The sequence below is a fragment of the Mixophyes fleayi genome, unplaced genomic scaffold (genome assembly GCF_038048845.1).
Source record: "Mixophyes fleayi isolate aMixFle1 unplaced genomic scaffold, aMixFle1.hap1 Scaffold_106, whole genome shotgun sequence".
NCBI lineage: Eukaryota > Metazoa > Chordata > Amphibia > Anura > Limnodynastidae > Mixophyes > Mixophyes fleayi.
This window is the reverse complement of record NW_027445904.1, coordinates 61,635-88,420: the sequence shown is the minus strand read 5'-3', so window position 1 is coordinate 88,420 and position 26,786 is coordinate 61,635. Positions and strand designations below refer to the sequence as shown.

The following is a 26,786-nucleotide window of genomic DNA, read 5'->3' as shown; positions in this document are numbered from 1 at the left end:
TCCTGTTCTTATTTTTTAGGAATTCATAAGTTATTAATGGAAGGGGAGTATTTAAAAATCTAAATATATGTGGTAATGACATGGAAGAAACATGATGGGGATTGTAGCCCTCAAGGCGGTATTGATCAGTGCCCATGGGAAATATTTTTATGTTGGTGACTATGGGGTTTTTATATCTTTGTTGTGAGGTGACAGATGGGCATACCAACAGGTTATGTCGCTTACACTGTTAAATAAATCTGGCACAGGTGATCGAGAACACTTCCTCTTCCTTCCCAGGTACCTCTGCTCATGCTGTCAGTCATCCTTACTCCTAATACAATGAGTGCAGAAGAAAGGGCAGGTGATTGGTTATGTGTCACCCTGTGCTTCCTCCTGCACTTAATGATTCAGGATTAATGTTATTCCTAGCTCCCCACATAGAAGTACTGGGGACAGAAGCACGCCAGAGGCTAGGAGGCGAAGTGAGAGCCTCGCTCCTAGAATTCTACTGCGTGAGCTGAGGTTTTTGCCTCGCCTCCTGGTAGGAACAGCCCTGACAACAGAGTATATATAATTAAAAATAGCTTTCAAAAATCAAGGAAGTGTAATGTGTAACAAGTATTAGATGTTCAAGCTTTCTAACCATTGACACAATGTTGAGAAGTGGGGACTGGGGTGATCTCCACATGATTTGACCAAGTTCCATTTTACAGGGCAAAATAACCCGGTAGTCAGCATATCGATGCTGACTACCCCGACAAGACTTACACCGACGTCTTGACAGCGAACGGCTCCTTCCCGACCAGGCTCCAGGACGAGTGATGTGACATCCGACATCCAACTGCGAATGAAGAAGGGGATAATGTAAGTATGCGGGCATGGACAATGTACTTTGCAAAGTGTTGTACATTACCCCCTTGACAGCACCGATAACAGCGTCGCGGTCGCCAGTGACGTCATCAAGTCTCGGCGGCTTCTTCATTCGTCACAAGGCCTTGCAGTCGGTTGTCACATCAGTCGCCCTAGAGCCTGGTCGGGAAGGAGCCATTCGGTGTGAAGACGTTGGGGTAAGTCTTGTCGAAATAATCACCATCATTATTCCGTACCCCACCCAAATAACCATTGTTCACCCTGGATACTTTCAATCACACTGTCATGTAGTTCAAGCAATTCCACCTGAGAAGGACGGGCCTCCCGCCCGCTTTAATGGGAAGCGGACCTGTCTATAGAACAAAAAGGTAAGATGCTGCACTTTGAGTTAGGGCCACTGAAGAGCTCCATTTTCATAGTCAATGCCATACACTACAAGGTATGCTCAGTATCATTACCAGGTCACTGGTGAAGCCAATATAGAAGGACACGGATCAGAGTATTGAAGAGATGTGGTGGGTATTAACCTTAGCATAAGAACTTAACTAAGAACTGACAATCCCAGAGGAAGTATAAATACAGATTCCATAAATAATTAGTCTGCAATACAAGAATCCATTAGGCCCAGTTCATTCTCTTCAAAATGAAGGTGTTAAACTATATTTTCATACATTTTGCAAACGTCCGAATGGTGCAGATATTTACTTTGTTTTCATCTAAAATTTTAGGTGTAATTAAGCTTATCTTACATTGTGAGATGTCATATCAGCAGACACAGTCACAGCAATAAACAGTGTGTGTAGATGTATGCATTTCTATAATGTACACTCAGCTGATACCTGACTGTTCTGTACTAAGCAGTGATGTCACAAAGGTTGTTTATGATGTAAGTCAGTCACATGATCATTGTCACAGCTCTTACATTTCACCACTGAATGTAAGGAATTCCTTACAGTTAACCAATGAACGCTCAGTAGACTAGAACACAGGCTCCAATCAAGATGTTTCAGGTTGTTCATACCAATTGAGACCTAAAAGCTACCGGTATGTCAAACTTGAACTTTCTAGGTCTTCTGAATATGGATTAATCATTTACAGACGTACATACATCAACTCTGTTTTATATATATTAAGTTTATAGGAACTGTATTGTGCACAAAGGAAAATGTTTCCGGGGACAAATCTCTTAACATCTGGGAATGTTAATTAGGGACATTTTTACCAACCATGCTTTTGGTGAATGTTGACCATAGTTATCAACATTTAAAAAGAGCTACTATGGACATGTTACAGCTTGGCCCAGCGGTGGGCAGCAGACTTTACCTGTGGTCCTCCAGCTGGCTCCTACCGATTTTATAAGGGTGGGTGCAACCGACTTCCGTGTCACATGACCACCTCTGCAGGGAGGTCACGCGGCATATGCGGAGGAGGAGGGAGTGCGCTCTGCTCTCCTTCCATCTTCTGTGGGGCCCCTTTGAATATTAACTTACAAATCCCAGAGTATAAGGGTTCCATTCAACATGCAGAAAAATAGGAATTATATTGTGCAATTGCTCAATTCTACATTTCTATAGCAACCATAATTTCTGGAAATTAGAGACAGATGAACATTATAGGATACCTGTGTCCTCCACACAATTACACATTCAGGGTCTGAGTCATTAAAGAGAGCAAAGCAAATAAAATGAGTAACTTTCCACCTGGGCAAAACCATGTTGCATTGGAGGAGAGGTAAAGTTAAAATGTAGAGACAGATTTATATTTGGGGTAGGGCATGTCCTAGATTAACTTTAAATTACAGTGTAAAAAAAAGTTATCAAGTATTTGTGTGCTAGATTAAAAAACAGCCAGTTCTTATGTGCAAAATAATAAACTAATTTGCACCCCTTGTATTGTAACATAATTTGTCCCAGAGAACATGTACTCCTTTTTTTAGCCTTAATGATTCATTCTGTGACATCACAATGCATGTTTATAGAATATTGGTGATCGCATGAGATAAGTCTATAGGGACTCACACAGAATGCAGCAAATACATGAGAGGACATGACAGACATGGGCCAATAGGTAGAGAGGACCCAGCTCGTGAGAACTTACATTCTAGAGGACATGGAACTTCTACAACATAACAGTAAAAAAGGTAAAAACAAATTAAAATAAATGATTAAAACAACGGACTAAAAAAACATACCCTTCCCACCAGAGTCACTTTCCATTCCCCAAAATGATGTCACCCATTCTCCTTGACTTTTACAGATTTTACATAAACCTTCAAGGGGAAAAAACTTCAAAAACTAAAATGTATATATTTATTTTTGGCTCCTATAACTGATTCAGACCTTAGAGTACATAGCGCATATATTTTTTATTATTATACCTGGGAGAAATGGGTAAAAGTTGGAGCACAGTTCTGGGGTTCCACATATAGCCTAAGTAGTATTGGGAAGAATCATGGGAAAGTGATTTTTCTTCCTTATTTTTGCCTATTTCCCCCCAATGTAAAATAAAAATACAACACAATGCAATACATTTATTTATTCCTATATAGTATCAAATATACATTTATTTATTCCTATATACTATCAAAAGAAAGCTCTATGCGCCCTGAAAAATATCGACAAACTGCTGTGAGTTGAGCTGCTTAAGCGTACCTCTCATGGTTTTTTTTAAAAAAAATACTAGTCTGAGTAAAATGTGTATTTCCTAACACACATACTACTTTCTCTGCAAAACTTCCTGTTAAAATGCCTTAGGCATTGTTGCTGTAGGCTGTTTTGTGAGATGAAGATCATGTACTGGATTACTTCAGGAAAGAAGAAGACTCCCTATGTATTTGGGAGAGTAACTAGGCCTTATCTGCAGTGAGTGTCCTACACTTACAAATGCATGGCCCTACTGTGCTCAACTGGCGCTGGGCTCTCCCTGATCCTCCTCCTTCTGGGTTCCCCCCACCCCCTCGCTATCTGAAGTGAGAACCGCTTGTGCAGAATCATGCTCATCGCTGCAGGAAAATCTTGTGTGCTACTCCTAATGCTTCTACAGTATTGGTATAAACAAACTAGGTACCCTCACCTCCTGCAGTGAGAGACACAAATTTGCTATATATTAGGTGCTTATTTCATTAAGTGGTGGGGTACACTAATGAGGGTGTTAACCTTTAAAAACAAACTAGTATTCAAATTCAATATTTTCGATTTATAAAATAAAACTGAAGTAAAGATATGAGGATTACTTTGCTTCAACTCTCCTTAATGAATCAAGCCCATCATGTTGACTTGAATCTCCCTCATTGAATTGTTCTATTTTCTTTAGTGTTGTGATTCAAGCTGCTATTAATGATTTCCAACTTGCTAAATGTCATGTTGTTACCATGTCAACCACAGTAACATGGCATATGATATAGTGAGCTTTAAAACGACCCCCTTCTGAGCATGCACGCTCATACCATAAACGGCTATCCCGTTCCTTCCTTTGCCATCACATGACCATAGAGGAGCTTGGTGACTGACTGGCTCACACTCTCCTTGGAGCAAGTAGAAATCAAATGCTTTCAGCAGAGAGACACTTTTTTTTTGCAGTTGCAGCCATATCAAACCCCCCACCAGATTGATTTTTACAGAGAACAATGAGTTAAAAGACCTTCTAGACAAAAATTAACAGTTTCATGTTAAAGAGATGCAAAACATAATATTTATGGTGGCACTATATATAAAAAATAATAATATTTATCCAGGATATGTCTGTTTACAGCTCAGTTATGTAAGATGTTTAATTGTTGATAGATATTTAACTTGATAAATATTTCCCAATTACTCACCCAGCAGGGCTCAGCTGGAAATATAATCTTTTTTTATCATGAAGGTATCAGACTCGCAGCTTGTCTGTCCTGCCCATCATCATTTAAACTTTAGAATAAGAGTGGCTGAAGATAAACTGCCTCTTTATTACCTACACAGCAAAACTGTGGTTGAGACTGGCAGGATAACCTTTCATTCTGCAGGTTGCTGGCTGCCTATCCAGCTTGATAAATGAGGCCCTTTCCACTTGTGTAATGAAAGAAGAAAAAGTGGCTTCTCCATCTGTAAACTCAGCCTCTGCTTCCTCAGATGAAGAATGTTTGATTTACACCCTCGAGTCCCTGAGGCATTTATGATGAGATTTCAGACAGGAGATGATCCAAAGCTAGTGGCGCCCAGTAGCCTGCAGAGGGCGCCTGCGAGCACCCTATCCCTGCAGCACCACATATTACAGTGCACACTCGGTGCTGCCTACAGACGCACAGACTTAAGCAAATATTTCACTCCTTAACTGTTTCTGTCCATTTCAGATTACAGATTAATGAGACAGCAAGACGTGATCTGAGCCAGCCTTTGCCGCCAGACATTATCCGTGCAGGGAGATTGATGCCTCATTAAACCTCTTACAGGAGAAGGGAAGCCAGCACGGACAGACAGGCATCTCCACACTGTATAATTCTCACCTGCTACACAGGCGTTTCTGTCCATTCCTATGTGTCCCTGCTTTTGAATGAGGACAGTGCAGCGAGCATGCAGCCAGCCACAGCTTCAGTTTTGGACCTTTCAAGAACTGTCCTGATCACAGAAGAGAAAAATAACTCATACAACAGCACAGGTAAGGACCTGCTCATTGCAATTCCTCAGCATGTTGCCCTCCCTGTCTACCTATATGGGGTTTACAGTATGCAACCCAAATACTGTATCATTATATAGCAACATATGACAGATTCTGCTTAACACTTAGTAGTTTGTGCATCCAAATAACGTAGTTTGCATTGTACGTCTACTAAAATAATAATGCCTTACTTTATTCTTGTAATCCCTTATTACCAAGGTTTGCATGTACATGAGGTGTTAATTATATAATTAGCACATAATCTTTTAATGCTGCACCAGTCTCTTAGTTAGATACATAGAGCACATTTACTTGGTAGATTAAATGTTAGTCTTTTGAATTCCTATTGTTCAGAGTAATTAAGCACTTTTTTTTCAGTAGTAAATAACTGTGCAGTCCCAGAAGTCTAGAATCCAGATGCCTTGTTAGAGAAGAGTTTGTCTTAGAAACAGTGAAAGTGATCTAATTCCCTGTGGGTTTAATATGATCTATTCCATCGCCCATACTGACAGCATAGCTCTAGTCTTTTAAATAACAATACAAAAAAAGACAGGTACGTTGGTAATAAAGCTCTTTTTAGAGGTAGGTGTATGATTTGTACAGTCAACTAATCTAGATAAAAATAATGTCTGTGATGTGTGATGAAGATAGGATTCTAACATTACAATGGTGACACATTGTCTTTCTGAATGACGCATATTCACAATGAATAAACCTGTATGACCCGGTTGGCTCACACTAGAGATCATTGATGCACTATACATAAGTTTGCAAGGTGGTTTTTGAAATTGGAAATATCTAATGTACAATAATAATTTTCCTATACTCCTAAATCCTGAAATTCCTGGTTTCATGAAAACTATTGGCCAAAATTAAGAAGGATTAGTAGGTTACTAGGGCTTCTTTTTATTGAATTGGCCATCCAGAAATAAATACTACAAGTGAAAAGGGTGATTCAGATTTTTGTGTTGTTTTTTTTATAAAGTTGGAACCCTACCTGAAGACCACTGTGGTACTTGCTATATTTTTGTGTGTCATGGTCCATCCAGCATTCATTATTTATACACTACCCGCACTGAGGAACCACAGTCCTTGGTCCAAGTCACTGGAATTTTGAAATAACTATTTTGAGCTGTACAATTCCAGGGTATGTAGATGTAGCATACTCCCTTCTATACTCTGCTGATAGAGAAAGTACCTTGTAGCAAGAGTCCTGGGTATAAATAGCAGTGTTCTCCTTTAATAAATGAAATAGGTGTCTTATTTTCAATAGGGGTTTCTCTTTAGAATGACTAATAAACATTATAATGGATAATAGCGTAACTGGGACCCTCTAGAATATTATAGATGCAACTAACTTGTGGGAAAGTGTAATAAAATCCCATTTAATTGTAAACTCTCATGACCACCTGTGTGTCGTTCTGTTATTCCTATTGCATGTCCTGTACTAGGCTTTATGTTATGAACTTTGCCTGTTTTGGAATGTGTATTGTACCTAATGTTTTAGTATTGATACATTTATGCTTTTGGAATGTTCAGCAATTTGCTTTTGCTTGTCCTGTACTTTGGGCAGTGGAACGTGGCGTTTTATGTTTTAAGCTGAATTTCCCCCAGTATGGGGATGTAGAACTTTGTGGCACCCTATACATAAATAATAATAAGTGAAAGACCAGAGACACGGTAATTGGCATCCATTGGAATGCCAGAGACACGAATGACTGGGATCCACTGAACCAACAGCCATATAAGTAACTTGAATCCGATAAACGCAATTAAATTTGATTCCCCTTTTTACTTCTTTTTGGCGAGTTGACAAATAATATAATATATAATATAATATAATACGGCTCTTACACTCTGTAATGCAGGAACTTCTGAGAGCAGCCATAGGACAAGTTTAGTTCCAGATGACATGTTTAATCGTGTTTGTTCCAGTATGGTAACAACACCAGGTGGAGGTGATGGGGGTGGCTCTGTGCCTGTGTATTCAGTGAGCTATGACTGCCAAAACGCAACAAGAAAACAAAAGTAAACTGAGTAGAGTCATGTAGATTAAATTTTGGATCCTGGTATGACTGAGTAACTTTTTTAAAACTCCCTTGTTAAGAAAACACATTCAACTTCATTGAGAATCCAATGATTCTAAGAACAATTCTTCATATAGACCTACTCAGTGGTTATAGTGGAAAGTAGAAGTGGTGGTATGGAAAATGTTAGTAAATGGTATTTGATAGTTCTGCAATGAAAGCAGTAGGAGAAGTTGCGTTATGACATACTACCATATACGTGCCCACTTCATCTACTGGACCGGCGAGTTTGAAAAGTGGAGATGTTGTCTATAGCAACCAATCAGATTCTAGTTATCATTTATTTTGTACATTCTACAAAATGACAGCTAGAATCTGATTGGTTGCTAAAGGCAAAATCTACACTTTTTAAACCCGACGGAAAACTCTCAGCTTGATACATTTACCCCCCTGGTGTGAGTTGTGTGTAACAGACATCCTACAGGATAACAGAACCAGGCGCTTGTTACCCGCTAGTATGTTAGAGTCACATGTGTGTGAATTTGAAATCTCTGAGATGTGTTACATTTACTTGAAGAATACTTTTAATTATTTACTTTTAAGTGATGGTAAACCAACCATATCAGTATATTCCAGTTAGATCATGTTATTCTGTAACATGGTGAAAAGCATCTAAATTCCATTGAATCACAGGGAAATTATTTATTTTACAATGTTATTCATTTTTATTTTTTTTAAAATATGACTTAAAACAAATCGATCACGACGTACTGTAGTCCTACCGTGCATTGTTGCACAGTCAGAAAAGTGTGTGATTGGCTACAATTCCATGTAATAGCCAAATACTGTCACTTAGGCCTCTATTTATTAATCTGCAACAACAACAATCAATCATCGATTGCTGGCACAGCCAAGTGGTGCTCAGCTGCCTTGTGGTACAGACCGGGGGTTTTAAGGCCCCACCTTACTGCTTCACTGGGCCAGGCTCGGGCCATATGCGCATGATTGACCCGCCTAGCCTGCAACACGCATGTACCGTGGAACTGAAAGCCCTGTATAAAAACTACATACATTTTTAAAAAGTAATTAATGTTATTTTAAAATATTTATCATTGGAAATGCATTTTTTTCAATCTTGTCTCGGCATCCTGTGATGGCGTGAGGACGTTTGCGGCGGTACATGTCTGTACAGTGTCGGACTGGGGCGTGAAGGGCCCACAGGGGGAATACAATGGTAAGGGACCAGAGGGGCTGTGGCCAGACACTAGAGAGGCGTAACCAAACCGGGGTGTGGTAAGCTCACGAAGGACAGCTAGCACCCTAGTGTAGTATATAAAGAATACACAGTCTTGACCTGCCCCTTAGATTGGGCAGAACAGTCACCAAAAATCGGGATTGTCCCACTAGAATCAGAACATTTGACAGACTGTCCTGCTCTCTCCTACTTGTTCTTGTCACTTTCACAACCTGTGGCTGCTGGTGTCTTTAGTTGTGGTTTATCTGGATCCTGGAATGTTGGGGGCCCTATTTGGAAAAAAAAGGGGTACATGTAGAAAATTCCAACCAACCCCGACGTTAAGTCAATAGCACCCACGATTAATACTTAGCCCTTCCTCTAGCCCCAACATTAAAGTAATAGTATTCACATTTAATAAATAGATCTATATCCCTCCCTCCAAACAGCCCCAGCAATAAATTAAGAGCATTTACGAATAATTAATATACATATTTCCCGCAACCGTCTCTATCATTAAATAATTCATATTCATATTTAATAAATAGACCTCATACTCCTCAAACTCAGCCCCATATTCAATTAATAGCCCCCAAATCACCCAATCTTAAATGAATAGTCCCCACTATAAATTAAAATTACCTCACCATCCCCCCCACAAACAAAATAGAACCCATTAATTAGCCACCACCTACTTCACACACACATTACATTGCCACATGCAGACTGTGCCATCACACACACATTACTGTGCCCCTTCATCACCATGCTGTGCCTCCTTATGATCACACTGCACCCTCTATGCTGCTTTTGCTCCCCTCTTCACCTACCCCCTTCATCACCCTGTGCCATGCTGATTTTGCTCCCCCTTTTCCTGGCCCCCCTTTAACACCCTGTGCCATGCTGCTTTTGCCCCCCTTCATCACCCTGTGCCACCCTGCCCCCCCTTCATCACACTGTGTGCCATCCTGCTCCCCCCTTCACTCTGTGCCATGCTGCTACCCCCCCTTCATCATTCTGTGTCATGCTGCTCTCCCCCTTTCATCACTTTGTATCATGCTGCTTCCCCCCCTTTCATCACTCTGTGTCATGCTGCTCCCCCCTTTCATCACTCTGTGCCATGCTGCTTCCCCCCCCCCTTTCATCACCCTGTGTCATGCTGCTTTCCCCTTTCATCACTGTGTGCCATGCTGCTCCCCCCCTTTCATCACCCTGTGCCATGCTGCTTTCCCTTCTTTCATCACTGTGTGCCATGCTGCTCCCCCCCTTTCATCACTCTGTGCCATGCTGCTCCCCCCCTTTCATCACTCTGTGCCATGCTGCTTCCCCCCCCCCTTTCATCACCCTGTGTCATGCTGCTTTCCTCCCCCTTCATCACTGTGTGCCATGCTGCTCCCCCCCTTTCATCACCCTGTGTCATGCTGCTTTCCCCACTTTCATCACTCTGTGCCATGCTGCTCCCCCCCTTTCATCACTCTGTGCCATGCTGCTTCCCCCCCCCCCTTTCATCACCCTGTGTCATGCTGCTTTCCCCTTTCATCACTGTGTGCCATGCTGCTCCCCCCCTTTCATCACCCTGTGCCATGCTGCTTTCCTCCCCCTTCATCACTCTGTGCCATGCTGCTTCCCCCCTTTCATCACCATGTGCCATGCTGCTTTCCTCCCCCTTCATCACTCTGTGCCATGCTGCTTTCCCCTCTTTCATCACTCTGTGCCATGCTGCTTCCCCCCTTTCATCACTCTGTGCCATGCTGCTTTCCCCTCTTTCATCACTCTGTGCCATGCTGCTTCCCCCCCTTTCATCACCCTGTGCCATGCTGCTTTCCTCCCCCTTCATCACCCTGTGCCATGCTGCTTTCCTCCCCCTTCATCACTCTGTGCCATGCTGCTTTCCCCCCTTTCATCACTCTGTGCCATGCTGCTTTCCTCCCCCTTCATCACCCTGTGCCATGCTGCTCCCCCCCTCCCCCCTTAACCACTATGCACCATCCTGATTTCCTCTCTATGCCTCTGTTACCTTCTTATTGGCTTCTTTCTTCTCTTCTTCTTTTCTGTCTTCTTTCTTGCTTCTCTATGCGCCGCTCCTCACTGAATGTCGGGCGTGACGTCATCATGTCACGCCCGACATTCAGTGCGAACAGATCAGAGAGGAAGGAGGAGGGGCGGCAGCGTTGCGATCACGGGAGTATTATTTTTTTTACCCGCTCTCCCACCTACGAATAAAGGAGCCATCAGGGGTTGGGGCCTACGGGGGGATACTCAGGCTCCCCGGCGGGCCAGTCCAACCCTGTGTCTGTAGCAGACTGGCAAATATCTTCGCCGGTGGGGACTAATGCTGGCAATAGCAGGTTGGTAGCCCTTGATACATAACGAGAAGGTCTATCTCCGGTGATACACTCGTATTCGCCAGAGATAGGGCTTTTCTCCCTTTAAAAAATAGGTCCCTTAATTTCACCTTGTACTTAGCTAACTTAAATTTATGGATCTGACACATTTGTTCTATGTAATACGAGTCTTATGTAATATGAGTCTTATGTAATACTCCAGAATAACCTTTAAACTAAGAGACCTGTTAGTCATGCTAAAATTCTTAGTAAAAATCCATCAAACATACATACATGCAAACTACATCCTATCATTTCTATTGGGGGCTTTACTGCTACCAGTGCCTCCTCGCTGTGGTCCACTCTGATTACTATCTCCAGCTATTTTTAGAAACTATTTGGATCCCAAGCATTCTAGTTAGGGTACGGGAGTCAAATAATGATACAAGCAAACTCCAATTTTACATCTCCTGATTTTACTTTTTCCTGTATTTCATGCCCTCATTCCATAATGCATTTATTAGACCAATTTCCTTGATTTTATACTATCTTTCCCCATAGTTTCCAATATATAGTATTTTGTATCATAATATTGCTGTCCAGTATTTTTTTTGTCTTGTGTATTACTACAAGTGTTCCGTACAGTATAGTTATTTTATGTTTTTATGTAATGCAAAAGTTCCGAAATTCTGTAGATACTTGATATTTTTGCTTAGATTATGAACAATCAGAGTTTTGCGCAAGTTAATATTGTATTTTACTGTACAGACAAGTTAAACAAACTGTAAAACTGTAAAACAAGCCACCACGGTCAATTGCAAATTGTTCTGTATGTTTTTCACCTTATATTGGGGTAGTTTTAGTCTTTTCTCTTATTTTCCACTTGTGGATTTTTTGAGTACATATAGACAGATTAGGTGGTCACAATACGGGCTTCTCGACGTATTGTCACTTTACCGCCAGTTTCTCCTTTGATTTTCCAGAGATTGATCTGTGCTGGCACCAGACCAGAGGAAATAGCGTGAAACAAGTTATGCCAGACAATAAACCGAACACATGAAATAGCTGCGGTGCCTGGTGGCCGTATGATGTCTGTTAAATTTTTCACCAGCTAAAGATGCCTTTGTCACTCTTGTGGTTGAGGTTTTTAATCTAATATTCATTAAGAGCCGCTGTCTTATCATTTCAAGCTATTTGTGCCGATGTTATGTTATCTCAGAAACGTTCGCTTGTTGCAGTGAGGTCAGCAAGGGAATGAGCTGGTGAGAAATTACATTGGTAATTTTATTATGCTAAAATTGACCTTTTTAGATGGTGTGCATGAATGGTTTTATTACAATATATGGCTCTTATGACTTCTGCTTGCAGCAATAAAATATGGACACCCCCGTTTCAGCACTGAAAGGGTTAGCAAAGCCGCTTGTCACGGAATTGTCAATCAATTGTGAAATGATTATATTATGATAAACCCTTTGTTATCCTGGCATAATGATACCAAAGATGATGATAATATTGTTGGGGGAAAGGAAATGGTTTGCACCTTACTGAATAAGAGGTTGAAGTTGACTAATTGTCTTCATTCAACCCAAATAGCGACAGCTGCTGGCGAACAGGGTGACGTTTTCTCTAGAATGTGCACGAGGACACTGTACATTTTTCCAATGCTTTACTGGACAGTCAGTAAAGAGAGGAGTGATGAGAGGCCACCAAGATCTCTGTGTATCAGCGGTGGGATAGAGAGTTCTATTAATATAACAGTCCAGCATCTCATTCTGCAATGCATGCATCCAACATGCCTACTGGCAGGGCATCTGGGCCATTCCACAGGTACAACCCTTTCACTGATAATTCTTTATAAATCAGGGATTGACCTGCTGAGAATTATTATCCCATCTCCATTGCTCTCTTAGGCTGGGTCAACACTACAGGGTTTTCACTCGATTATTGGGTCAATCACACGATAAACAACCGTTTAGCCCGATATCTAGTGGTGGAACTACCATTGGTGAAGCAGGTGCGGTGTACCGGGGCACATGGAGATAATGGGGTCTGCAGCACGGTGAAATAGCGACCTGTGGGCCCGGTTTCCTCCACCCTTCTTCCCTGCGTCGGAGCCCACAGCTCGCTACGTCCCTCTCTGCCGATATCGCATTAGTGTGTACGCTCCAACGATGAACGATTTCCGTTTCAAAGCACATCGTATCGTTTCATTTTATGAATCGACTAAAAATCTCATTCAACAATGGAACGATGTCTGCAGTGTGTATGTACTCACCACTGGAAGTGTAGGCAGATCTACACAGAGTTCACAGAGTCACAATCTTTTCAGCCGACTGTTATGACAGATGAAGAGCACAGATCTGAAGGTAAACGTGTATAGTGTGTACACATGGATCGGCATGCTGATCGGGACTTTCAGTCGTTGGTAAAAACATTAATGATGTGGCATCGGGAGAAATTTTCTGTAGTGTGTACCCAGCCTTACACAAACCAGTGAGGAGTCAGATTGGTAGGTCTACATTTACAACCTATTTGGGGCCTTGAAACACTTGTCAACTAAAAACTAGTCTTTGCTCAAGACAATCCATGTCCCTGTAGGTAAACACAGTACATGTTTCTAAGAGACCACCACTTGGTAAAATGAAAACTAGCTTTTATTTAGGTGAACTGAATTTTTATGCCTAGCAGGACATAGGGTTAGGTTTGGGTATACGTGTGACAGCTCAGGATGGGTGGGATGCAACTTATATCACTACAGAGGACTCCATCTGTTCCTCTAAACAATCGGGCATCTTGCTGCTACATAATGCGCTTCTTCCTGCACTTTTTCCCCCCGGCGCGGTGGGGAGTGTGCATCTTGCTACTTATTGACGCCAACAGACTTTATATGTGTTTGCCATCTAGTGTATAATGTGCGTTTCTGACTGTACATTGGTAAATATGTGTGTGGCACAGAAAGGGTCATTTACAGAAGTCTAAAAGTGGGAGTGAAACCGCTCTTAATTCCTGTTTTTGTGCCCTACTTTGAGCAATTAGAGGGACGTTCTCTGTTTTACAAGATACATATCTTTCTATCCCGCAAAAGGAGTTGTGTTTTTCCATGTCCTGGGAGATCACAGAGCTGTGCCCCAGCCTACATTGGGATAGTCTTTGCACCTTCCATGCTCACTCTATATGGGAAAGTGCTTTTTCGGCACCTCAAACAACCTAAAGGTTGTGACACATGAACACAATCCTAGTGTCCCCCTTATTGTCGTGATAGATGTAAGACAGGACTGGACGGATCCCAGTTGACAGGTCACTACGAGAAATGAAGAAGGAGCCCCAGTTCTCCTGTAAGAGTGCGCCTGCCAGGAACTGATCCTAATCATTTAGCCCTCACAGACATAACAGGTAACGCTGTGAATCGCTGTTACTATGTTGGTTGGAGTTGCTCGCCCCAAGCACTCCAGTGACTTTATATAATCATTGGCAGCAGGTGCCCTGAGGTGGGAACGTTGAAGCAGTTGTAATTCTTGTTGTGGGGCACAGCGTGATGTGTACTGGGGGAGGCTGTTATTTTTTCTAGTTGAACGAAAAATCACTGTGGCTGAAAAATATAATTGATGTTTTTACTGCTTAAAAATCTGAGCTTTAAATAATATTTTGCAAACTGTAAAATGAGTGATTTGCAAAGTGTAATTGGTTAGTGTAACACGCTGTCTGGTGTACATTGTTTTGTGTTTTCACCACCGTCACTCTCTCACAATACTCACTTCCTAGTGATCTGAGCTACACAATCGCTAGTGTAACAGCCTGATATGTGAAACCATTCATTAGTATGGAACAGTATTTGTCCACAAAATAGCTGTTATTTTATCGCCTTGAGAAAATCTCTGCTTTGACCGAACTCTACACTTAATAATTTAATTGTGGTTTGTAAATATTCGCTGGCTCCTTATATATAGCCCTGGCTCATAAGTTTTGGATACAAGGGCAGTGCGGTGACACAGTGGTTAGCATTGCTGCCTCATAGTGCTGGGGTTATTGGCTTCATCCTGAATAGGGAACTATCTGTGTGAAGTTTGTATGTTCTTTTTGTGTTTGCGTTGGTTTCCTCCCACAAAAATATACTGGTAGATTTGTTGGCTTCTGCCAAAATTGGCCCTGGTATGTGTCCGTGTGGTAGGGAATATAGATTGTAAGCTCCAGGGACTGATGTGAATCACTAAATATTCTCTGTACAGCGCTGTGTAACATATAAGCACTATATAAAAAGCTGTGCATTACTAAATAAAATACATTTGTGCAGGCCTGGTTTAAGGTTCAACGGAATAGTATTTTAGGCTAAAATGTAAATGTTAAAATTAGTGAAGGAGCAGCTCTCTAACTGCTAATGTTTTGCCACTTTGTGTGTTATAATATATTTTTGTTATTTGGTGTAGTTACCAAAATGTGCGTGTTTTATCTGTTTTCCTTTATGTGTTTATCACATATTTATGTGTACCTTATCATGTCTCTGGATATATTCAATTTGATCAAATACCAAAGGTGCCCTGGAGCATAGCAAATATATTTTCATTTCCAAAACAGAGCTTATTATCTTCCCTCCTGCCAGAGTCACCACCTGTCCTTAAATCTCCATCACTGTCAATTACACCTCAATCTCCTCAGTCTCCCAAGCCCGCTGCCTTGGTGTCACACTTGACTCTTCCCTCTGCTTTATACTTTACATCCAGACTCTCTCCCAGTCCTGTTAACTCCACCTTAAAAACATTGCCAGAATACGCCCATTTCTTACTCAACATGGTACCAAAACTCTTATCCATTCTCTCATCATCTCCCATCTTGACTATTGCAACCTTCTGCTGTCTGGCCATTGAAGACACCCATATATCCAGACTTCAATCCATCCTAAATGCTGCTGCAAGACTGATCTTCCTCTCTCACCGCTCCACATCTGTTGCATCACTTTGCAAATCCCTACACTGGCTCCCTGTGTCCTCCAGAATCCAATTCAAATTACTCACCCTTATCTACAAAGCCCTCAACAACACTATCCCTGCATACATCTCAAATCTCATATCAAAATACTCTCCCTCCCACCCTCTTAGCTCTACCTCTGACCTGCACCTTGTCTCCTCTCTGATAACCACCTCTCACTCCCGCCTACAAGACTTCTCCCGTGCTGCTCCCCTCTTATGAAATTTCCTACCACGCTCAGACTTTCCCACTTTCCTCAAATCTTTAGACACTCTTTGAAAACCCAGCTCTTTTTTAGAGATGACCTTATCCTCTATAACACTATTCACACTAATGCACCCTTGCAGGTATATAGAGAGATGAATCTCGCAGGTATATAGAGAGATGAGCCTTGCAGGTATATAGAGAGATGAGTCTCTCAGGTATATAGAGAGATGAGTCTCTCAGGTATAGAGAGATGAGCCCTGCAGGTATATAGAGAGATGAGTCCTGCAGGTATATAGAGAGATGAGCCCTGCAGGTATATACAGAGATGAGCCCTGCAGGTATATAGAGAGATGAGCCCTGCAGGTATATAGAGAGGTGAGCCCTGCAGGTATATAGAGAGATGAGTCCTGCAGGTATATAGAGAGATGAGTCCTGCAGGTATATAGAGAGATGAGTCCTGCAGGTATATAGAGAGATGAGTCCTGCAGGTATATAGAGAGGTGAGCCCTGCAGGTATATAGAGAGATGAGTCCTGCAGGTATATAGAGAGATGAGTCCTGCAGGTATATAGAGAGATGAGTCCTGCAGGTATATAGAGAGATGAGCCTTGCAGGTATATAGAGAGATGAGCCCTGCAGGTATACAGAGAGATGAAACTCGCAGGTATATAGAGAGATGAGTCCTGCAGGTATATAGAGAGATGAGTCCTGCAATTATATAGAGAGATGAATCTCGCAGGTATATAGAGAGATGAGACTTGCAGGTATATAGAGAGATGAGTCCTGCAGGTATATAGAGAGGTGAGCCCTGCAGGTATATAGAGAGATGAGTCCTGCAATTATATAGAGAGATGAATCTCGCAGGTATATAGAGAGATGAGCCTTGCAGGTATATAGAGAGATGAGTCTCTCAGGTATATAGAGAGATGAGTCTCTCAGGTATATAGAGAGATGAGTCCTGCAGGTATATAGAGAGATGAGTCCTGCAGGTATATAGAGAGATGAGTCTCACGGGTATATAGAGAGATGAGTTCTGCAGGTATATAGAGAGATGAGTCCTGCAGGTATATAGAGAGATAAGCCCTGCAGGTATATAGAGAGATAAGCACTGCAGGTATATAGAGAGATGAGTCTCGCAGGTATATAGAGAGATGAGCCCTGCAGGTATATAGAGAGATGAGTGCTGCAGGTATATAGAGAGATGAGTCCTGCAGGTATATAGAGAGATGAGTCTCACGGGTATATAGAGAGATGAGCCTTGCAGGTATATAGAGAGATGAGTCCTGCAGGTATATAGAGAGATAAGCCCTGCAGGTATATAGAGAGATGAGCCCTGCAGGTATATAGAGAGATGAGTCCTGCAGGTATATAGAGAGATAAGCCCTGCAGGTATATAGAGAGATGAGTCTCACAGGTATATAGAGAGATGAGTCTCTCAGGTATATAGAGAGATGAGTGCTGCAGGTATATAGAGAGATGAGCCCTGCAGGTATATAGAGAGATGAGCCCTGCAGGTATATAGAGAGATGAGTCCTGCAGGTATATAGAGAGATGAGTCCTGCAGGTATATAGAGAGATGAGCCCTGCAGGTATATAGAGAGATAAGCCCTGCTGGTATACAGAGAGATGAGTCCTGCAGGTATATAGAGAGATGAGCCCTGCAGGTATATAGAGAGATGAGCCCTGCAGGTATATAGAGAGATGGGTCCTGCAGGTATATAGAGAGATGAGCCCTGCAGGTATATAGAGAGATGAGCCCTGCAGGTATATAGAGAGATGAGCCCTGCTGGTATACAGAGAGATGAGCCCTGCAGGTATATAGAGAGATAAGTCCTGCAGGTATATAGAGAGATGAGCCCTGCAGGTATATAGAGAGATAAGCCCTGCTGGTATACAGAGAGATGAGTCCTGCAGGTATATAGAGAGATAAGCCCTGCTGGTATACGGAGAGATGAGTCCTGCAGGTATATAGAGAGATGAGCCCTGCAGGTATATAGAGAGATAAGTCCTGCAGGTATATAGAGAGATGAGCCCTGCAGGTATATAGAGAGATGAGCCTTGCAGGTATATAGAGAGATGAGTCCTGCAGGTATATAGAGAGATGAGTCCTGCAGGTATATAGAGAGATGAGTCTCTCAGGTATATAGAGAGATGAGTCCTGCAGGTATATAGAGAAATGAGACTTGCAGGTATATAGAGAGATGGGCCCTGCAGGTATATAGAGAGATGAGCCCTGCAGGTATATAGAGAGATGAGTCCTGCAATTATATAGAGAGATGAATCTCGCAGGTATATAGAGAGATGAGCCCTGCAGGTATATAGAGAGATGAGTCCTGCAGGTATATAGAGAGATGAGCCTTGCAGGTATATAGAGAGATGAGTCTCTCAGGTATATAGAGAGATGAGCCCTGCAGGTATATAGAGAGATGAGTCTCGCAGGTATATAGAGAGATGAGCCCTGCAGGTATATAGAGAGATGAGTCTCACGGGTATATAGAGAGATGAGCCCTGCAGGTATATAGAGAGATGAGCCCTGCAGGTGTATAGAGAGATGAGCCCTGCAGGTATATAGAGAGATGAGTCTCGCAGGTATATAGAGAGATGAGTCATGCAGGTATATAGAGAGATGAGTCCTGCAGGTATATAGAGAGATGAGTCCTGCAGGTATATAGAGAGATGAGCCCTGCAGGTATATAGAGAGATGAGTCTCTCAGGTATATAGAGAGATAAGTCCTGCAGGTATATAGAGAGATGAGCCCTGCAGGTATATAGAGAGATGAGTCCTGCAGGTATATAGAAAGATAAGCCCTGCAGGTATATAGAGAGATAAGTCCTGCAGGTATATAGAGAGATGAGCCCTGCAGGTATATAGAGAGATAAGTCCTGCAGGTATATAGAGAGATGAGCCCTGCAGGTATATAGAGAGATAAGTCCTGCAGGTATATAGAGAGATGAGTCCTGCAGGTATATAGAGAGATGAGCCCTGCAGGTATATAGAGAGATGAGTCTCTCAGGTATATAGAGAGATGAGCCCTGCAGGTATATAGAGAGATGAGTCTCTCAGGTATATAGAGAGATAAGTCCTGCAGGTATATAGAGAGATGAGTCCTGCAGGTATATAGAGAGATAAGTCCTGCAGGTATATAGAGAGATGAGTCCTGCAGGTATATAGAGAGATGAATCTCGCAGGTATATAGAGAGATAAGCCCTGCAGGTATATAGAGAGATAAGTCCTGCAGGTATATAGAGAGATGAGTCCTGCAGGTATATAGAGAGATAAGTCCTGCAGGTATATAGAGAGATGAGTCCTGCAGGTATATAGAGAGATGAGCCCTGCAGGTATATAGAGAGATGAGTCCTGCAGGTATATAGAGAGATGAGTCCTCCAGGTATATAGAGAGATGAATCTCACAGGTATATAGAGAGATGAGTCCTCCAGGTATATAGAGAGATGAGTCCTCCAGGTATATAGAGAGATGAATCTCACAGGTATATAGAGAGATGAGTCCTGCAGGTATATAGAGAGATGAATCTCGCAGGTATATAGAGAGATGAGTCCTGCAGGTATATAGAGAGATGAGTCCTGCAGGTATATAGAGAGAGATGAGTCCTGCAGGTATATAGAGAGATGAGTCCTCCAGGTATATAGAGAGATGAATCTCACAGGTATATAGAGAGATGAATCTTGCAGGTATATAGAGAGATGAGTCCTCCAGGTATATAGAGAGATGAGTCCTGCAGGTATATAGAGAGATGAGTCTCTCAGGTATATAGAGAGATGAGTCCTGCAGGTATATAGAGAGATGAGTCCTGCAGGTATATAGAGAGATGAGTCCTGCAGGTATATAGAGAGATGAGTCCTCCAGGTATATAGAGAGATGAGTCCTCCAGGTATATAGAGAGATGAGTCCTGCAGGTATATAGAGAGATGAGTCTCTCAGGTATATAGAGAGATGAATCTCGCAGGTATATAGAGAGATGAGTCCTGCAGGTATATAGAGAGATGAGTCCTGCAGGTATATAGAGAGATGAGTCCTCCAGGTATATAGAGAGATGAATCTTGCAGGTATATAGAGAGATGAGTCCTGCAGGTATATAGAGAGATGAGTCCTGCAGGTATATAGAGAGATGAGCCCTGCAGGTATATAGAGAGATGAGTGCTGCAGGTATATAGAGAGATGAGTCCTGCAGGTATATAGAGAGATGAGTCTCACGGGTATATAGAGAGATGAGCCTTGCAGGTATATAGAGAGATGAGTCCTGCAGGTATATAGAGAGATAAGCCCTGCAGGTATATAGAGAGATGAGCCCTGCAGGTATATAGAGAGATGAGTCCTGCAGGTATATAGAGAGATAAGCCCTGCAGGTATATAGAGAGATGAGTCTCACAGGTATATAGAGAGATGAGTCTCTCAGGTATATAGAGAGATGAGTGCTGCAGGTATATAGAGAGATGAGCCCTGCAGGTATATAGAGAGATGAGCCCTGCAGGTATATAGAGAGATGAGTCCTGCAGGTATATAGAGAGATGAGTCCTGCAGGTATATAGAGAGATGAGCCCTGCAGGTATATAGAGAGATAAGCCCTGCTGGTATACAGAGAGATGAGTCCTGCAGGTATATAGAGAGATGAGCCCTGCAGGTATATAGAGAGATGAGCCCTGCAGGTATATAGAGAGATGGGTCCTGCAGGTATATAGAGAGATGAGCCCTGCAGGTATATAGAGAGATGAGCCCTGCAGGTATATAGAGAGATGAGCCCTGCTGGTATACAGAGAGATGAGCCCTGCAGGTATATAGAGAGATAAGTCCTGCAGGTATATAGAGAGATGAGCCCTGCAGGTATATAGAGAGATAAGCCCTGCTGGTATACAGAGAGATGAGCCCTGCAGGTATATAGAGAGATAAGTCCTGCAGGTATATAGAGAGATGAGCCCTGCAGGTATATAGAGAGATAAGCCCTGCTGATTATACAGAGAGATGAGTCCTGCAGGTATATAGAGAGATAAGCCCTGCTGGTATACGGAGAGATGAGTCCTGCAGGTATATAGAGAGATGAGCCCTGCAGGTATATAGAGAGATAAGTCCTGCAGGTATATAGAGAGATGAGCCCTGCAGGTATATAGAGAGATGAGCCTTGCAGGTATATAGAGAGATGAGTCCTGCAGGTATATAGAGAGATGAGTCCTGCAGGTATATAGAGAGATGAGTCTCTCAGGTATATAGAGAGATGAGTCCTGCAGGTATATAGAGAAATGAGACTTGCAGGTATATAGAGAGATGGGCCCTGCAGGTATATAGAGAGATGAGCCCTGCAGGTATATAGAGAGATGAGTCCTGCAATTATATAGAGAGATGAATCTCGCAGGTATATAGAGAGATGAGCCCTGCAGGTATATAGAGAGATGAGTCCTGCAGGTATATAGAGAGATGAGCCTTGCAGGTATATAGAGAGATGAGTCTCTCAGGTATATAGAGAGATGAGTCCTGCAGGTATATAGAGAGATGAGTCTCTCAGGTATATAGAGAGATGAGTCCTGCAGGTATATAGAGAGATGAGTCTCTCAGGTATATAGAGAGATGAGCCCTGCAGGTATATAGAGAGATGAGTCTCGCAGGTATATAGAGAGATGAGCCCTGCAGGTATATAGAGAGATGAGTCTCACGGGTATATAGAGAGATGAGCCCTGCAGGTATATAGAGAGATGAGCCCTGCAGGTGTATAGAGAGATGAGCCTTGCAGGTATATAGAGAGATGAGTCATGCAGGTATATAGAGAGATGAGTCCTGCAGGTATATAGAGAGATGAGTCCTGCAGGTATATAGAGAGATGAGCCCTGCAGGTATATAGAGAGATGAGTCTCTCAGGTATATAGAGAGATAAGTCCTGCAGGTATATAGAGAGATGAGCCCTGCAGGTATATAGAGAGATGAGTCCTGCAGGTATATAGAAAGATAAGCCCTGCAGGTATATAGAGAGATAAGTCCTGCAGGTATATAGAGAGATGAGCCCTGCAGGTATATAGAGAGATAAGTCCTGCAGGTATATAGAGAGATGAGCCCTGCAGGTATATAGAGAGATAAGTCCTGCAGGTATATAGAGAGATGAGTCCTGCAGGTATATAGAGAGATGAGCCCTGCAGGTATATAGAGAGATGAGTCTCTCAGGTATATAGAGAGATGAGCCCTGCAGGTATATAGAGAGATGAGTCTCTCAGGCATATAGAGAGATAAGTCCTGCAGGTATATAGAGAGATGAGTCCTGCAGGTATATAGAGAGATAAGTCCTGCAGGTATATAGAGAGATAAGCCCTGCAGGTATATAGAGAGATAAGTCCTGCAGGTATATAGAGAGATGAGTCCTGCAGGTATATAGAGAGATAAGTCCTGCAGGTATATAGAGAGATGAGTCCTGCAGGTATATAGAGAGATGAGCCCTGCAGGTATATAGAGAGATGAGTCCTGCAGGTATATAGAGAGATGAGTCCTCCAGGTATATAGAGAGATGAATCTCACAGGTATATAGAGAGATGAGTCCTCCAGGTATATAGAGAGATGAGTCCTCCAGGTATATAGAGAGATGAATCTCACAGGTATATAGAGAGATGAGTCCTGCAGGTATATAGAGAGATGAATCTCGCAGGTATATAGAGAGATGAGTCCTGCAGGTATATAGAGAGATGAGTCCTGCAGGTATATAGAGAGATGAGTCCTCCAGGTATATAGAGAGATGAATCTCGCAGGTATATAGAGAGATGAGTCCTGCAGGTATATAGAGAGATGAGTCCTGCAGGTATATAGAGAGAGATGAGTCCTGCAGGTATATAGAGAGATGAGTCCTCCAGGTATATAGAGAGATGAATCTCACAGGTATATAGAGAGATGAATCTTGCAGGTATATAGAGAGATGAGTCCTCCAGGTATATAGAGAGATGAGTCCTGCAGGTATATAGAGAGATGAGTCTCTCAGGTATATAGAGAGATGAGTCCTGCAGGTATATAGAGAGATGAGTCCTGCAGGTATATAGAGAGATGAGTCCTGCAGGTATATAGAGAGATGAGTCCTCCAGGTATATAGAGAGATGAGTCCTCCAGGTATATAGAGAGATGAGTCCTGCAGGTATATAGAGAGATGAGTCTCTCAGGTATATAGAGAGATGAATCTCGCAGGTATATAGAGAGATGAGTCCTGCAGGTATATAGAGAGATGAGTCCTGCAGGTATATAGAGAGATGAGTCCTCCAGGTATATAGAGAGATGAATCTTGCAGGTATATAGAGAGATGAGTCCTGCAGGTATATAGAGAGATGAGTCCTGCAGGTATATAGAGAGATGAGCCCTGCAGGTATATAGAGAGATGAGTCCTGCAGGTATATAGAGAGATGAGTCCTGCAGGTATATAGAGAGATGAGTCCTGCAGGTATATAGAGAGATGAGTCTCTCAGGTATATAGAGAGATGAGTCCTGCAGGTATATAGAGAGATGAGTCCTGCAGGTATATAGAGAGATGAGTCCTCCAGGTATATAGAGAGATGAATCTCGCAGGTATATAGAGAGATGAGTCCTGCAGGTATATAGAGAGATGAGTCCTGCAGGTATATAGAGAGATGAGTCCTGCAGGTATAAAGAGAGATGAGCCCTGCAGGTATATAGAGAGATGAGCCCTGCAGGTATACAGAGAGATGAGCCCTGCAGGTATATAGAGAGATGAGTCCTCCAGGTATATAGAGAGATGAATCTTGCAGGTATATAGAGAGATGAGCCCTGCAGGTATATAGAGAGATGAGTCCTGCAGGTATATAGAGAGATGAGTCCTGCAGGTATATAGAGAGATGAGTCCTGCAGGTATATAGAGAGATGAGCCCTGCAGGTATATAGAGAGATGAGTCCTGCAGGTATATAGAGAGATGAGTCCTCCAGGTATATAGAGAGATGAATCTTGCAGGTATATAGAGAGATGAGTCCTGCAGGTATATAGAGAGATGAGTCCTGCAGGTATATAGAGAGATGAGTCCTGCAGGTATATAGAGAGATGAGCCCTGCAGGTATATAGAGAGATGAGTCCTGCAGGTATATAGAGAGATGAGTCCTGCAGGTATATAGAGAGATGAGTCCTGCAGGTATATAGAGAGATGAGTCCTGCAGGTATAAAGAGAGATGAGCCCTGCAGGTATACAGAGAGATGAGCCCTGCAGGTATATAGAGAGATGAGTCTCTCAGGTATATAGAGAGATGAGTCCTGCAGGTATACAGAGAGATGAGCCCTGCAGGTATATAGAGAGATGAGTCTATCAGGCAGGGGCGGATCTAGAAAAATGCTGTACCCGAGGCGATTTAGGGGGGGGGATTTAGGCCCCGCCCCTTTCTAACATCTTAGGCTGCCGACGGCTGCACTCTATGTGCAGGTCCGTCCAGCTGTGACAGGCAGGGACAGTGTGCTGCCCGGATGCTCTGATTGTGTTTTAAACACAGTCAGAGCAGCCGGGCAGCACACTGTCCCTGCCTGTCACGGCTGGATGGACCTGCACATACTGTGCAGCTGTCGGCAGCAAGTGTCTGCTAGGGGGGGCTTTCGCCCCGATCGCCCCCCCCCTTGGATCCGCCACTGCTTGCAGGTATATAGAGAGATGAGCCTTGCGGGTATATAGAGAGATGAATCTCGCAGGTATTTAGAGAGATGAGCCTTGGATAATCATAGAGAGATGAGTCTTGAGGGCACACGGCAGTATATAAAGTTATGCCTGTATATAATGGCACTGCCTAACAGTTTTCAAACAAGTCTTTACCCCGTAAATCTCTCAAGATTTTCCTTTAAAGAAAAACAGATTTTTTTCCATTTTATAATTTTTGTTTCTGCATTAAATTATAGAACCAAGTTTGTACAATTTATAAACACCATAATTATGCAGATTGTGTTATTATAATCCTACTCCACTAAATGATGCCTTAATCAGAGATGCAGTCTGTGTACTACACATGCAGTAGTAGAGAGGAATATATGCTGTATATGAAAGAGAAAAAAGACCTTTGTGAACGAAAACCTCAGTTTTTGATGAAAAGAATAACCGTTCCGTGTCACCCAACCTATTAATGGGGTTACTCCGCAGCAGTAAATATCAGTGGCTACTGCTGACGGTAGTCTCCCCTTGCCTTTTCTCTTAAAACTATATATCTCAGGATAACAGAAAAATAGTTTATTGATGCAAGAAATATTATTTTTCAGGCTGGAACCTATTAAAATGAATGTGGCTATTGCATATTATTTTCTAGGGGAGGGAAAATAGACAATGTACCATATCAGGGGCTCACCCAGGGGGATTTTCTGGTGCCTGGAAACCCCCCTCCCAGCCTGGGGCACTGTATGCTTGATGTGGCTTGCCCCGTGTATTTGATGGGGATAGGAAAAGTAGAAGAGCAGCCCTGCATAGACACGCCCTCATGTATACTGATCATGCCCATTGGGTAGGTCTTCCGGACATTCTGGGAGAGTTGGCAAGTATGTCTAAAACCCTTTGTTGTGCTTATTAAGTATCTATGAGGACCTGGTTTGTTTTATATATAAGTCAAAGTAGGAGATGAGGCAAAAGAGCGTAAGAGCAGGCATATATCCTGCATATGGCATCTGCTCCTCAAAATGACACGATTCGCGGTGATTCCCGTCATTTTGGCCACTCCCCGCGTGAAAAATCGGCAGTTTGTCACGTGGGGGGCAGAGCCAAAATGACACAAATTACCGAGCTCTGCCCACCAACTACGCCCCCCTGCCTGGGATCTCCCGGAATTAACTTACCAAAGGTTGGTAAGTATGGTTTTAGATCGATAAGTAACTTATTGTTCTGGATATTTTTCACCATAGAAGCTGAGTATTGCTTACCCACCACAGCAATAAATTAATGATAAATCATAGTGATGAGTTGAGCAGCTTATTAACGCTGTGATAGGTCTTTCTTTGATAAATTTACCCCTTGGTGTAGAAGACACAGGGCAGGATTTACCGCTAGGCAACCTAGGCACTTGCCTAGGGCCTAGCGGCTCTCGGGGGTCCAGCTGTGGGGGACACTCCTGTGTGTGGCCTGCTGTGTGTCACATGGGGCGTGCACCACATGACAAGTGCCGTCCCATGTGTGAAGGGGATGAAGACTCCAGTCCACAGCTCCTAGATGGAAAAAGGTAAGTTGGGGGAGGGGTAGTGTAGTATATTAATAGTGTGTGTATTATGTGTGTGTGAGGGGCCACTGTCTGTGTGTATTGTGTGTGTGAGGGGCCACTGTGTGTGTGTATTATGTGTTTGTGAGGGGCCACTGTGTGCGTGTATTATGTGTGTGTGAGGGGCCACTGTGTGTGTGAGGGGCCACTATGTGTGTGTGAAGGGGGGGGCCCAAACCGATATCTTGCCTAGGGCCCCATGAGGTGTAAATCCGGCTCTGAGAAGACATACATCATAATAAAATTTTACACTCCCTAACTTGACTCGCAAACATATTTTTCTTTTCCAGATGGAAATAATGCTATAAATAGACAAATAGCAAAAGATAATTTAGTTAACAATT

At 42.7% G+C, this 26,786-nt stretch overlaps 1 protein-coding gene across 1 annotated transcript in view; it reads left to right on the top strand.

Annotated features, from left to right (window-relative positions):
- Positions 1-5,003: 5,003 nt before the first annotated feature.
- The window catches only part of LOC142112144 (sushi domain-containing protein 3-like), a gene marked incomplete at its 3' end in the record, with an annotated part of 77,813 nt that continues 56,030 nt past the window's right edge, over positions 5,004-26,786 (top strand). The window contains exon 1 of the mRNA XM_075193973.1: positions 5,004-5,484. Within this exon, the coding sequence (XP_075050074.1) occupies positions 5,400-5,484 (85 nt within the window). The remainder of the gene's footprint in view (positions 5,485-26,786) is intronic.